General features: G+C 40.1%; 1 protein-coding gene across 4 annotated transcripts in view; it reads right to left on the bottom strand.

The window, feature by feature from the left end:
* The window catches only part of LOC5521487 (early endosome antigen 1), a 57,193-nt gene that overhangs the window by 40,191 nt on the left and 1,980 nt on the right, over positions 1–15,022 (bottom strand). For all 4 annotated transcript variants that reach the window (XR_007306305.1, XM_048720897.1, XM_048720896.1 and 1 more), the window contains exons 4-24: positions 14,719–14,850; positions 14,124–14,197; positions 13,182–13,293; positions 12,621–12,959; positions 12,157–12,402; positions 11,716–11,778; positions 11,338–11,400; positions 9,231–9,389; positions 8,299–8,382; positions 6,835–6,897; positions 6,496–6,558; positions 5,835–5,909; positions 4,769–4,852; positions 4,435–4,497; positions 4,021–4,104; positions 3,209–3,292; positions 2,624–2,698; positions 1,938–2,021; positions 1,397–1,459; positions 694–777; positions 414–581 (exon numbers count right to left, since the gene is read on the bottom strand). Coding sequence is in view for 3 of the 4 variants with exons in the window: in XM_048720897.1 (XP_048576854.1) it covers positions 414–581; positions 694–777; positions 1,397–1,459; positions 1,938–2,021; positions 2,624–2,698; positions 3,209–3,292; positions 4,021–4,104; positions 4,435–4,497; positions 4,769–4,852; positions 5,835–5,909; positions 6,496–6,558; positions 6,835–6,897; positions 8,299–8,382; positions 9,231–9,389; positions 11,338–11,400; positions 11,716–11,778; positions 12,157–12,402; positions 12,621–12,959; positions 13,182–13,293; positions 14,124–14,197; positions 14,719–14,850 (2,262 nt within the window). In the remaining variant the exon portion in view is untranslated. The remainder of the gene's footprint in view (positions 1–413; positions 582–693; positions 778–1,396; positions 1,460–1,937; positions 2,022–2,623; positions 2,699–3,208; positions 3,293–4,020; positions 4,105–4,434; positions 4,498–4,768; positions 4,853–5,834; positions 5,910–6,495; positions 6,559–6,834; positions 6,898–8,298; positions 8,383–9,230; positions 9,390–11,337; positions 11,401–11,715; positions 11,779–12,156; positions 12,403–12,620; positions 12,960–13,181; positions 13,294–14,123; positions 14,198–14,718; positions 14,851–15,022) is intronic.

Here is a 15,022-nt window from a genome sequence, read left to right as displayed (position 1 = left end):
CACATCATCTTCTTCTATGCACAGCATGAAACAGAACTATAACCGTGACACATGCGTGACACATGCCAGGGGACGTGGGCATGGTGTCACGCGAGCTAGCGATGGCGCATTGATCGACATAATAGCGTGACAGGTCATATTGTGATTGACGTGGGCATGGTGTCACGCGAGCTTGCGATGGCGCATTGATCGACATAATGGCGTGACAGGTCATATTGTGATTGACGTGCGGGAAGGTTTTAGATGCTCACTCACATCACACATATTTGGCATGCCCAGAAACGTCATGAAGCGGGGGTCACTGGGATACCTGCTAATCGATAATGTTATGACGTCTCTAGTATACCATGATATCATGCATATGATCGGCGTAGCGATGTCGTGATTGGCGTGCCATCTGGTTGCTAGGTTACCTTAGCCATGATGTCACGGTGCTGTTCTTGCAGCTCGTCCATTTCTGATGACAGCTGGTTGATCGCGTCTTCCTTCATGGCGTTCTCGTGATCTTTCTGGTCGATGTTACTTTCTAGTGAGTGAATCTTGAGGTTCATCTCACGGATTGTGTCCTCACAGTGTTCAAGCTGAAGACAGATGTATATATGCCATTAATTAACACTGGCGGTGACAAGGACACCTGCAATCCCCTGGCAATATGAAGACTGTTACAACAAATTTATCTAGTATTGGCCTCACCTGGTCTGTGTATTCATCGGCCTTTGATTTCATCTCTGATAATTTATTCTCCATTTCCACCACTGAATTGTTACGAGTTTGTACCTGAAATAAGCGTCAAATACATCAACAGAAATTGCACTACAAGATTTATGATTGAAGAAAAAGAGAACCGATATGGTACTACAAGCAAAATGTCCTCAGAATAAAATAACTCAGCGATAAATGCACAGGGCCCTAGCAGGGAGTGGGGCACTGGGGGTACGTGCCCCCCTCTAATATTTTCAAAAAATATAAGAAAATGACCAGTAGGGGCGTGGCTGTGCCCCTCATTATTTTCATTTCTGCATTGTGCCCCAGCAATTTTATGTGGCCTGCTACGGCTCTGATGCATGTCAGCAAACGATATGGTGCAACATTGTGCCACAAGAAATAGTGATACATGCAAGTGGTTTGATGGTACACCAAGCAATTTGCTCACAGAAGAATCCCTTTTTCACATGCACAACAGCAAACGATATGAAACATCAAGCAATATTCCCGCAGAAGGTGGCGAGAATTCTATTATGGTACGATTGTGCCATGCTCCGAGAAGAAAGCGAGAGATGAGTGATAACATGCGATAGTACATCAAGTAATTTGCTCAAAGAAGAACCCAAGAAATTTATTATGGCAAAATTGGTGCTGTGTTCCAAGACGAAGGCAAGTAAACCAATTCACTCACATCTTGTAGGCAGTCCTCGTATTGTTGGCGAATCCGCTCAATTGCTCGCTCTTGTTCGCGAACCTAGGGAGAAAATGAGCAAGCATCAGTCAGAGATGCATGCGATTGTTTTCGCCATTTGCACGAAAATTTCAAAATAACCATACATGATGGAAGTCTGATGCTTTATTAAGGATAATTGATTGGAATTATTTCAGTTTCTTGCTTAAATTAGCCGATGGAAATGGATGCTTTGTGTGAGAATGCGCAGGAAAATGGCACGTGATTGGCCTTCTTTAAAGAATGTATGATATTTTGAAGTAAACTTCAAAATATCAATTGACGAATATAGGCCGATGCGTTATTGACTATATTTGATTGAATATATCTTGGTTACTCGCTTGAATTAGCCGATGGAAATGGATTCTTTCAGTGACTCGCCATTGAGTGGGAGCATAAAATGGCGGCGTGGTTCGCCTTCTTTCACAATGAAAGGAATCACAGATAATGTAAAAAAGGTATGGTGTTTGATGGTGTGATAGTGATAGGTGATGAATTGTACGTTTTGCTCGGCTTTTTCTTGCAGCTCCTGTAGTGCGATTTTTTCGATCTTCAGTTTGTGGATGGCGTCTTCTCTTTTAGATACCTGCCAACATAACAAACCATTACAACCAATTCCTTAAAAAAAAGAAAAAAAGAAAAAACCCAACAACTGTCTGAGGGAATCTCCCCTTATGTAAATATGCATTTCAAGAAAATTTACCAAAAAACTTATTTTGAAAACCTGCATGATTCTTGTTATTTTTAAGGCTGCCGTACCGCAGGTGCTTCGCGAACTTTATGAATTGTATTCAAAAGAGAAAAACAGTGACTGTGACCATCTTTAGTCAATGGAGAAAGCCTCTGAAAAAAAAAAACTAAAATTGCTCCGTACCAGACCCCTAAAACGACAACGTTTTCTTCATATGCGACTTGCACTTAGAAAGCATGTGTATTTTTTATTAGTAAAATCGCGCCAACATAAACACAGATATGGCTTCGGCAAAAAAATAAAATCTTTCAATGAAAATAAGTCCTTTCTGGCATAGAAAGTTTCAGACTAATCTGTTAGCGCTGAGTAAGTTGCTTTTTGTTTTTTTATTTTGCCGCCAAAAGCCAGAGCGCGCGCGTTTGCCATCCAAACAGTCACGTGATATTTGAGTGCAAGTCGCATATCATTATAAGCTTGGTACTATAACGAGTATATACCTCTTCGGCAAGTACTTCGTGTTCACTCTGTGTTGAGATCTTGTAGGCCTGAATCTTCGCCTCCAGCTTACCTTTCTAAAACAAAAGAGAACGCAGTATGAAGCAGTCATGAGACTAGAGAGCTTTGCAGTTCGCTTCAGAAAAACACGCTTTCCAAAGTAACATTGTGCAGTTTTAGTTACGGTTGAGCATGTTTTATCATAGTCTGTGTTCTTTTGTTTTAATAATAACAACTATTGTTTGTAAGATGACGTAGCAACGTTAGCACCAACTATTGTAGAAATACGATAGAGATCTTAGATACCAAGTGCCACGGTATAATCTGTGGTACCACAGGGGCGTAGCCAGGGGGTGGCCAAGGCCCCCCCCCCTTCTAGCAGCCAAAAATACAGCAAATGTATGAGACATCTATAACACAGGAAAAAATGCCTTGAAAGGGCCTTTTTTAAGCCCCCTCCTGTTAAAAATCCTGGATACGCCGCTGTACCATTGTTCGCAGGCACCCAGTACGAGTCACACACATGTGGTGTTTTGTTGTTCTTGCGCCTTAGCGCGCGGCTGGAGTAGTAATGAATGTTATGTTACCTCCTCTACAGTCTCGTTGTGCAGTTGCCTCACAGACTTCAGATCGTTTTCAAGCTGACTGATTGTCTCGTCTCGTCGAGAGATCTGTTAAAAAACAAGTCATGGTTAGAGTGATAAGCAAAGAGAACGCATAGTGAAATGACGCGAGATACTGCCTACCTCCGATTGATGAAACTTTCTATAACCTTTGCTGCTTCTAACGAGGCCCTGCTTTCCTGAAACACTTGCTATATAAACATAGAATACCTGCGTACGTCTTGTATGCAATAAATAAAAACAATTCCAAACCACTAGTTTTCCTGTCGTTATTCCATTGCTGTGTTATTTAGTTGGCGTTTGAGAATCGATCCTCTTTGCCACATTGCCTGCATGGTGTATATATGTCGTCCTATTGATAAGTTAACGTTGTTGGGTTTTGCCTAAACTTAATTCCGACTCTCAACCATTACTCTAATTACAGGTAACAAGTAGTTTTTTCTAACAATTTTGCCTGTCGGTGATTGAATTTGGATTTTTCTTGAAGCATAAACTCTCCTATCAATCTCCCTGTAAAAACACTATTAATGATTTACACTGAACGTTTTTCACTACTCAGCCTGATTCTTTATTCCTTCGACTTAGATTTGACAATTCTCCTGCATTATTCACTAATCAATTCATTATTACAGCTCACTGAAAACTTCGCCTCAAATCTGTCTACCAATTTTAGCTAAAACAGCATCCACATTAGGTACACTGGAGGTTCTTCTAGCGCCACGAGTGGGCATGTCCATATCAGGAAGACTGGACATGCGCCGTAGCGAGACTCTTACGTCATCAAGAGCGCGCCTGTGGTTCTCCTGGGTAGCGAGCAGCTCCAACTCAAGTTTGTGGATGGAATTCTCACGTCTTGAGACCTACGAAAAAACATACACAAAGCAAACTGCGTGAAAATAAACCTACAACACGAACGCGGTATAATGAGTGATAGATTATTGAAGTCGCATACTAAAAGGGGGTTGAAATACTTGCGAAATAAAGTTGACCAGCGCGTGTTTAAGTTTCCCGCCAAAAACCTATAGCTCCCGGATAATTTACCACGAGCCTGACAACCAAATATGGTATTCATTGATTGCAGGTTCAGTTGTTCGCAGGTTGGTAACGTTTCATCTCACGTTCAAGTTTCTGACTCTTGACTATTATATCTAAACCTTTGTGCTCGCTAGTTAATTTTTTTCAAGGCTTACCTCATCTAAACAGTCTTTCTGCTGGGATTGCAACCTCTGGATCGCTTCCTCACGATGGTAAACCTGCAAGAATTCAAACAATCAATAATCACAAGTATGGAGACTTTTAAACAAGAGCTAGTTATAACCGCTGCTGTTCAATGCTTGAAGATGACTGAATAGTCAGATTTTCTCAGGTTTTCATGTATTTGTTTGTATATCTCAACTCTCATTTTCTTGTGACCGCCTGTGTGTCTGACTGGTGTGTCCGTCTGTTTTTCCGTATGTCTTCTTAACTCATCTGTTGTAACTGTCTGTGTGTCTGTCGGTCTGTCCGTCAGTTTGTCTGTCTCACCTTCTCTTGTGACTGTCTGTCCCGCTCTCGAAGCTCAGATAACTCGCTCTTCAGGTCACGGATGGCTCTGTCTTTGTCTTCAATCTGTGGAGACACGTGGTCGTGAGCGACAAAGGATAGACAGCAGGCGCGTTCCAAGGATTGGCCAAGGGGGGTGCGCAGTCATAGTTATCATATGGAAAAATCATAATATTTGAAGATTCCTAAATTAGAAATGACCCACTTTTTGGCCGCCAGGGGGGGGGGCACGCGTGTACCCTGTGCATCCCCCTGTGTACGCGCCTGGACAAAGTGGGAGTGGTGAAGTCTGCATGGAACCGTTTTATCGTGGTTTATCAAAGAAGAGAAACGAAGACAAGTTCGATAAAACGCGACTGCGTTATCCAAGATGGCGGCCATGGAACTTGTTTTCGGTGTTTTCGTGCCGGAAAAACTATCAAAGCATACAAGTAGGCTAGAAAAAGTAGAAAATACACAATAGTGGACGCAAGGGAAATGTAGTCAAATGTAATTAACAACAAGGGCACTGCAGAAAAGCAAGGTCAGGCAGCTAAATTCATGTTCAAGGTAGATAAGGGATGATTGGGGTAGGGGAGGGTAAGGAATGATGGGGTAGGGGAGGGTAAGGAATGATGGGGTAGGGGAGGATAAGGGATGGTTGGGGAGGGGAGGGTAAGGAATGATGGGGTAGGGGAGGGTAAGGGATGGTTGGGGTAGGGGAGGGTAAGGAATGATGGGGTTAGGGGAGGGTAAGGAATGATGGGGTAGGGGAGGGTAAGGGATGGTTGGGGTAGAGGAGGGTAAGGGAAGGGAAGGGAGGGTGAAGCACAAAATAAAAAGGCAAAGAAAACAGAAGAGAACACTTGTAATAAAATATGAAAACGCATAACAGACCGGAATTGGTAAGAAACGAGAATGTCTAAAGAATAGAGGGAGTAGAATTGAAAGGATTGGTAAACACTGCCAGTGTAATGAGTACAAGAGGCAGTGTGGAGTAGAAACATTAAGGATGAATGGGATAAAAATAATCCTCAGTTTATACATAATAGTCTAGGAACACACTCACGATTTGAGAAAGCTGTTCCGAAGACTCCAAGCTACTCATTTGCTTTTTCTCGAGTCGCTCCTCCAAATTAGAAATCTGACGACGAGACAAATCAATGAATTTAAATTCATTTTCAAAAATGCCAAAGATCCTTTAGCTGTTTTTCATATGATCGCGACAGCTTGCACACGTGATCCCAGGTGATTTGTGTATGATTACATGGAATCCGTCAAATTAGCTGCGATCGTGTGCGATCATATGGGAGCCAACTAATGGAAAACGTACAGCATCATCTAGTGATATGGGAATACTCTTTTTTCTAACTAACCTTTAATAAGACTTTCAAGCCTGAGCAAAATATTGTTTTGTTATGGTGATGCGTACTAAAATGCAGAATCAATGTGTTTTTAAATAAATCTTAAATCTTATGTTATTTATCATTTGTGCAACTCTCTTCAAATACTTCACTGGGTATGATATTTTTATATACAATGAAATCTAGGAACATCCTTGAGAAAGTTTTGAGCAAGATGCTTAAAAAATAAGAACGACCCAGCCCAATCTGAAAAGTAGAAATTTTTCAAGTGTAGTGCTTAATTTCTAGAGATATGGATTAGTCAAGGATATCCATACCACACATGCTCGCACTTGAACTGACACAATAACTAACTTGGACACTCACCCGTTTATTTGCAGCATTCAGTTTGCTTTCTAATTCTAGCTGTCGATGTTTACTTTCTTCTGCCTTCAAAAGAACGAGTAAACAACATCCAAACATGAATACACTCGAGATGTAAACAATAATAGAACTCAAGAGAAAAGGCAAAAAGTTTAACCAATTTATTTTTCAAAAACTAATGGACGAATCAGTAGGAATGTCGATAAAACTAGACATACTTAGTGGCATGCTATTTTAGTTACACTAACTGATAAGTAATTTTAATAATCAAGATAATATTCACACTTGAATAGTTCACAATCTTTGATTATTTTAATGTTGAAGACTGTAGAATAATCGTACCTGTTCAGATATATCTTTGCTTTCATCTCTCATCCTCTGTATCACGGAATTTCTGTGAGTAAGCTGAAACGAAAACAATAAAAACCTAAACTCAAAAGGGCTTAGAACTACAACTTACTTTAGAGCCAACAGTCCACAAATAAACTTCAAAAACAAGGATTAATAATACCTCTGGTTCAATAAAGAACATTTTGACAAGCAAACTCTCCGATTTCTCTCAATATTTGCTATGCAAAGTCAGAAGTGTCAAAAACTAAGAGGGACCGTTACAAAATCTTCCCGCCAACAGACCGCCTTGCAGCTTTGTTTGGAAGTTTTTCGAGTCAACAGCAGCATTAGGAAGTTGACGTAGCTTGTTTTACAGCGTTTTTAGTAGAATAACCTTCAGAGTGATTGGAAAGACGCTGGTTTGAGACGAAGTTCACAGCTGCTTGCTGTGTATAAAGTGTATTGCATTTTAATTAGAAAAATTAGATTCACTCGGTCACACTTCAGAGGAGAACAACAAAAGCCGAACGTGGAAAGTGCTTTGTTTGAAAAGACAAACCTGTTGAATGAATATAATACTTGAGAATGATTAAAATTGATATTTTAGGTTGGACAGGATTCGTTTCACAACGAAAACCCTAAAAACGTCTTGATGTATTTTTGATAAAGTAGATAGTCCGTAACACTTTTTTGCTGTAACAAAATATAAGGGCGCATATCATTCTTATTATATTTTATATTTTCAACAAATTTATGTCCTTGATTTGAAATAAAAAAAGGAGATTACTTTCGCTTTCTTACTTTCTTTCGCTAAAAACGAACTTTTGAATTTGTAAAAGTGGCGTTGTTTACATTTGTTTTGAAATTGTTTGTTTGAAAATGGAATTTCACTTCAATATATCAAAACACATCCAAGATATCATAACGCGAACAGCGGGTAGCCCAGCGCTTTTCAAAGTTCGGAAACAGTTGGTCATACTTGATTTAAAATTTGATTTAATATCACAACAGTTTCATTCCAAGAGGGAAAAAAAATGTATATGGCCTGTCAGCATATCAAAGACTTTTGATAATATTTTGATCTAGATCTAAAACAGCGAAAATTATGTTTGAAATTATTAAAGACGCTGTGTATTTTCAAAAATTTTAAGGTATATTAAACAAAAATGTTTAAGAAAGGAAAAACATTTTCCCTTCGAGTCGTTCACTTCTATTACTAACCTTGAAATCACATAAATTGCAGAAGGCTTGATCTTTACACGATGATTCGAGATCGAACATTCAAAACATCCAACCGTCCAACCTTCTAATTGACCCCTAATTCACTAACGACTCGAAAACAATTACTACCAGCCATGCGCGCCCATTTAGCAATTGGCTAATAACACAGGTCATAAAAAACAATAGTGTTCACACTTTAGCCTAATAATTATTAAATAACTATTATTTATTCAACGGAGCGAGCGTTGAACTCACCGAGGAAGTCGCTTCACGGTAACGGGTATCAAGGGATCCGAGCTCGTTTTTCAACTTTACAATTGTATCATGACGTTCAGCAACCTAGAAATAAAAGTGTTGTAGAACAGAAAAAAAACTTGTATATGTCAAAAGGTGGTTTTCTTTTTTAACCTTGAAAGATGTTTCCCGTTTTTGTGATCATTACATACAAAAATGCATTCCGATTCAAGGCATACACTCTTTTTTTTTATAAGAACGTCTAATTTTCAGTTGAGGCTGGGCCGTTCTTATTTTTGGGACATTTTAAGGCTGAATATGTTCTTAATGATGTTCTTAAATTTTAGTGTATATAAGAATGTAAAACCCAATGAATTATAAGAAAGAGTTATTACACAATGATCAATAGCAATAATAAGGTTGTTACTATGAGCACAATTGGATTGTTCATTTAAGAACGCATCAGGACTAAAAAAGAAAACAAAATTGCTATCTGAGTCTCGGCATGTTCTTAAAATTTGGTGAATCTCAGGCTGGACGTATAAAAAAAAAGAGTGTATTCTCACTGGCGAAGGAAGCGCATACGGAAATGTTTGAAAGAAACACAAGCGTAAGAAGCGAGGTAGCGAGAAAACGTACGCTTCCTCGTTCTCTTCTCTGCTTATCTTCATGCCGTTTTCACACCCTCATGTTAGCTATACGATAGGGAAAAACCAACTGAACACATGTTCTTCGGGAATACTTATTCCTAGAAATTCGTATTTCAGTCGTCCTGAAGAACGACTGAAAAAGTCCTAAAAGTTGACGTGATTTGAGACTGTTTCGGTGATATCATTTACTACCTACGCTCATTTTTACACGCGTAAGATTTAACGTCCCCTAATCCTTCTCCTTCCGAACTTCCTTCGCGAGACTGAAAATAGACCCCTCAAAACTTCGGTATATTTTGTCACCTCATTGGCTAGTGCGTCTCTCTGATCTTCCGCTGTGGCCTTGAGTGTGTATAGCTCTTGTTGCAAGCTTTGCATCTGCTCTTGATTCGCAGCTATTTGCTCTCGGCATTTCTTGAGGTCTGCTTCGAGTTGTTCTGTATAGAATCTGCTCTTTTCCATCTGAAAACGATAAAAATGTCAGTGGCGAATCCAGTTGGTCGACCCCTCCCCCCACAGACGATGGAAATACCGTAATTATTCGAATAAGCGCTTATTTAATTTTTCGGGTATTGGGGTGGGGGGAGGCTTATTGGGGAGGGGGCGGTTTATTAATTTCGGAAAATTAATAAATTAATTGAGAATAAAACTTTATTTGCAGTTAACTGAACCGAAAGTAAAAAAGTTGTAATTCATGGAGGGGATTTCATTGTTTATAAATCAATGACTATATCGTTAATGTGAGAGCTGAATGAAATGAAGATTTACACACAATTCAAGTGGTGCTTTCGTTGGAATATTTTTAGGGTGAGGGAAGCGGGCGCTTACTCTAAAGTTCAAGGTCAAGGGGGCCTTATAAGGGAGGGGCGCTTATTTAAAGGAGGGCGCATATTTAAATCATTACGGTAGGTGCTTCACACACTTGGAATTTTGCTAGAGTGACAAAAAGATGGCTGACAGAGAATCTTTAGAGTTGAGTGAAAAAAGGGAAATCTTACAGAGAGCCTTTATGGGAAAGGGGTAGCAGTGTTAGGTATAGAAAGGAAATCTTATCAGAGACTATAGGATAGGGGATAGAGCAGTGTTAGGTATAGAAAGGATATCTTGTCAGAGACTCTTTAAGATAGGGGGTAGGGCAGTGTTAGGTATAGAAAGGAAATCTTGTCAGAGACTCTATAGGATAGGGGATAGGGCAGTGTTAGGTATAGAAAGGAAATCTTGTCAGAGACCTTATATGATAGGGGATAGGGCAGTGTTAGGTATAGAAAGGAAATCTTGTCAGAGACTCTATAGGATAGGGGATAGGGCAGTGTTAGGTATAGAAAGGAAATCTTGTCAGAGACTATAGGATAGGGGATAGGGCAGTGTTAGGTATAGAAAGGAAATCTTGTCAGAGACTCTATAGGATAGAGGGTAGGGCAGTGTTAGGTATAGAAAGGAAATCTTGTCAGAGACTCTATAGGATAGGGGATAGCAGTGTTAGGTATAGAAAGGAAATCTTGTCAGAGACTATAGGATAGGGGATAGGGCAGTGTTAGGTATAGAAAGGAAATCTTGTCAGAGACTCTATAGGATAGGGGATAGAGCAGTGTTAGGTATAGAAAGGAAATCTTGTCAGAGACTATAGGATAGGGGATAGGGCAGTGTTAGGTATAGAAAGGAAATCTTGTCAGAGACTCTATAGGATAGGGGATAGGGCAGTGTTAGGTATAGAAAGGAAATCTTGTCAGAGACTATAGGATAGGGGATAGAGCAGTGTTAGGTATAGAAAGGAAATCTTGTCAGGGACTATAGGATAGGGGATAGGGCAGTGTTAGGTATAGAAAGGAAATCTTGTCAGAGACTGGCAGTGTTAGGTATAGAAAGGAAATCTTGTCAGAGACTATAGGATAGGGGATAGGGCAGTGTTAGGTATAGAAAGGAAATCTTGTCAGAGACTCTATAGGATAGGGGATAGAGCAGTGTTAGGTATAGAAAGGAAATCTTGTCAGAGACTATAGGATAGGGGATAGGGCAGTGTTAGGTATAGAAAGGAAATCTTGTCAGAGACTCTATAGGATAGGGGATAGGGCAGTGTTAGGTATAGAAAGGAAATCTTGTCAGAGACTATAGGATAGGGGATAGAGCAGTGTTAGGTATAGAAAGGAAATCTTGTCAGAGACTATAGGATAGGGGATAGGGCAGTGTTAGGTATAGAAAGGAAATCTTGTCAGAGACTGGCAGTGTTAGGTATAGAAAGGAAATTTTGTCAGAGACTCTATAGGATAGGGGATAGAGCAGTGTTAGGTATAGAAAGGAAATCTTGTCAGAGACTATATGATATGGGATAGGGCAGTGTTAGGTATAGAAAGGAAGTCTTGTCAGAGACTCTATAGGATAGTGCAGTGTTAGGTATAGAGGGAAAAGGTACCTCATATTGAGAGTTGCTTCGATCTGCCTTCAGCTGACGAACTTGTTTGTCGTACTCGTGGATCTGCACACATTAAAGGTCCATTAATTATTATTTTGTTGCTCTTGACTGGCTTGGCAGGAGGTGGACGTGGAGCTCATCGATTTCACAATAAAAACAAAAAACAAAAAAAAGAAAGAAAAAACAGCGACAATAGCAATCGTAGCGACCACCAAACATAACATGAAGTAACAATAGCAAAAGAAAAGCACAAACAAGAGTAGCAGAAGTTTTTGTTAGCAGAAGCAACAAAAAACAATACTAACAAAAGGAGCAAAATGAAAGAGGAACGGCAACACAGAATAGAAACAACACAACAATAACACTGCAGCAAGATACCTCGGATAATGCAGCGTTATATCGGTCCTTGATAACGTCAAGCTCTGAGTCTTTACCGATGAGCTGTTAACGAAAGAAGATTAATGACCACTTCCTTCCATCACAGGTTTCTTGGAGTCGCAAAATAACACATGGGATCAGGGGTTGGTCCAGGTGTGGTTACGAGGGTGATTTGGTATCCCACCTTTTGGCAAATCTCTGGGACTCTTTGCATCCTCGACCTCCTAGATCATCCCCTTTTGTCCTGATTGCCCACATTTAAAAGTCGTCGCCCTTTTTGAATGTTTAGATCCGCTTAACAATGAATGCCAAGTATGTCAGGGGCATATGCTATATTTTACGATCGCATGGGGGGAATGATAGGCTGAATAACACAATGCAATCATGTGCCAAATCATAAAAGGTAGGTGAGTAAATGGGGTTCTATCCTTAATTCCATACCTCTTGGGTCAAGACTTCCTTATGGCCATGTAGCGCATGCTCACTCTCACTCAGTCGAGCCCGCACTTGCATCAGCTCCTGATTGGATGCTCGTCTTTGTTCCTCCGAGGCCTCAAGTTCTGCCTGTAGTTTCCTGATGCGTTGCTCGTAGTCGTGGGTGAGATCCGGAGGGATGTTACGAGCAGCTTCCTTATATGCTTGGACTTGGCCCTGCAGTTCTCGTATGATTTCCTGGTATTTTGCAACCTTAAGATAAAAAGCACAATATTATAAAGATGGCAAAGTAAGGCGGAAAAAACCTGGCTTCCTAAGGACACCCTGGGTACCAGAGGCTCCAAGCTTCACTTCTAAAGATTCAGGAAGCAGCAGCTCATTTTCTTGACCACACTGGTACCCAGTGTTTTCATGAGCATCTGTTATCAAATCATCAAAAGCCAACTTAGTCTGGCCTTGGCAAAACCTACCTCCACTTTTCTCTCTTTAAACTGCTTCTCCAGCACCATGATGTTATGGTCCTTGGCAGACATATCATTTGCGCGCAACACCTTGTCATCCTGAAGTTTACCAATCTCTCCATATTGCCTGGCAACATCCATCTCACTCTCACGCAACTTTCTCTCCAAGTCCTGCTGGTGGCGCTGAGCCTGCTCTAGATCTAGTCTCAGTTTACGGATAAGGATATCCTTGTTCGTCATGGCCCCGGCACACTCTTCAGCGTGAGAGTCGAAAGATTTGGAGTCCCCAGCATAGGAGCCGATCTTTTCATCACCATGGGCACTTTTGTCAAGTAATTGCTTATAGCTCTGTAAAATCAACAAAGATGGGATGTTGATATATTAAAGGAAAATAGAAGCCTCCAAAATATCCTCAAATCTCTGAGCTCAAATCACAACAAATGCATCAAATAAAAAAAAAACACTTGCTATTCTAAATTTAAAAACATATTTCTGAACCCTTCTCATTAACCCATCCTAATCTTTTAAAGCTGTAGACGATTGTTACAATAAGAATGTGATTAGCTTTACCTGTTCTTTTGTTTTCAGATCTCTCTGAAGTCTTTGGATGATCTGATCACGAGCTGTTAACTGTCTTTTTAACTCGGCAATGTGCTCTGTCAATCTCTTCTCTCCTTCCCCCCTAGATATAAGCACCACACAACACAGTTAGAAAGGGCAGGGGGCTAAGAATTGCTAAATACATAGGCATAGACAACACTACGACATATGTCTAAATTCTGACAAATTTTTAATAAGAATGCTTGTTGAGGGAGAAGGTCACATTCTTTTCTAATATAGCAATGCCAACATAAAATTAACCAGATAACCAAGGACAGACTTGCTTAGAAAAAATGAGGGGAAGTACCGAGCTAATGGATAGGATTTCAGGATATCCAGAGGTTATATCAGTAATCCAGAGGTGGACAACGGATAAAAATTCATTGTCCACCTCTGGATTACTGATTGCTTAGAAAAAATGAGGGGAAGCACCAATGGATAGGATTTCAGGCAGGATGCTTCCCTATTCCATTCTTCCTAGCTAGCAAAGGATATTGATATATTTTTTACTTTAGTGAGCTTCCTATTCCAGTTGGAACATAAGCATGGTCCTCCCATCTCCCTCCACCCAGTATCGGATGTAGGGGGAGCGTTGCTTTCTGGGCAGCCAGAAAGCCATATGTAACAAAAAAATTACCACCTCCCCCTTTTGTCAATGAGCCAAACCCCCCCCCTTTAGCGAAAAGCTAGATCCTTCCCTGCCACCTTCCCATAATAGATGCCCTCTCACAGCCCCCTCAGGAAAAAGAACCTGTTACACTGTATTGACAGAGAAGGTCAGAAACAGATGCCTGTTCCCTAAGAAACAGATTACCTGTTCCCCTACAATATGATACTCAAGCAGGTATTATTCCACTAAAAAAAAGCAGCTGTGAAAGGCTTAATAACTAAAAAAGGTTACAGCAAACTTACATTTGCTTTGAGGCTGCAGCATGGGCTCCAAGGATGGCATCAAGAGGAACAGTCCTCAGATCTAAACCTTTAAACTACAAAAAAGAAAATAATGGTAAGCATATCTACCATGGAATAAAGATTCTGGTAGAACCCCAACAGAGAGCTTTTGGAACTTGTTCTCAAGATAAACTAAAATAATGCTTATTCTTACGATAGTGATTGATAAACCTTTCTTGAGGATTTAGCTTTTACTCCTGCGTTGCACTTTAGGGGAAAAATAAATCAGTATGAAGTCTGAGCAGGAGTTTTCTTGTCGGCCCATGCTCAAGGAGCCACATTTTTCCCATTGAATCAGTCTTCTTCAAACTTGTAGTTTCTTTCCAGTCGCTTATGCCTAGACAAGAATTACTTAACAATATATTCCCATATATCGGAAGTCCCTTGTTCTCATAATTTATATGATAACCTCACATATAAAGGATTTCTAGTATAATCGACAATACTCACAGGCCCCAACTAGTCCAGTTCATGTGATTTGCACTGTAATACCAATGCCTTTTATCAATTTTAAAGGATATTATCATATTTGAATGAAGATTAGCTCGGACAGTACCTCCCACTTTCCAGTAGCCCTAGCTGTGCCGATTAGATTGACAAGGTGGTCTATATCATAGTCTAAATCCTCCGCCCTTGCGTCAAGATGGGCAAGTTGTTGACATGTTGTATTTAACTCATCTTTAGTTTCCTGCAGGGGAATACACATCCATTTTAAATGCACATACAGGAAGAATTAAGGTCAGAAGTATATCTGCAATAAAGTGTTTTGTATGCACCTTTGATTTGCCTTATTTCTTGCAACTGGCTGTGCACAGCTTGTTTTGCACTGGGTTTATTTTATTTTTTTATTATACAATTGA

The sequence above is a fragment of the Nematostella vectensis genome, chromosome 13 (genome assembly GCF_932526225.1).
Source record: "Nematostella vectensis chromosome 13, jaNemVect1.1, whole genome shotgun sequence".
NCBI classification, from domain to species: domain Eukaryota; kingdom Metazoa; phylum Cnidaria; class Anthozoa; order Actiniaria; family Edwardsiidae; genus Nematostella; species Nematostella vectensis.
The sequence above is the reverse complement of the archived record's forward strand: the minus strand, read 5'-3'. Positions and strand labels throughout refer to the sequence as shown.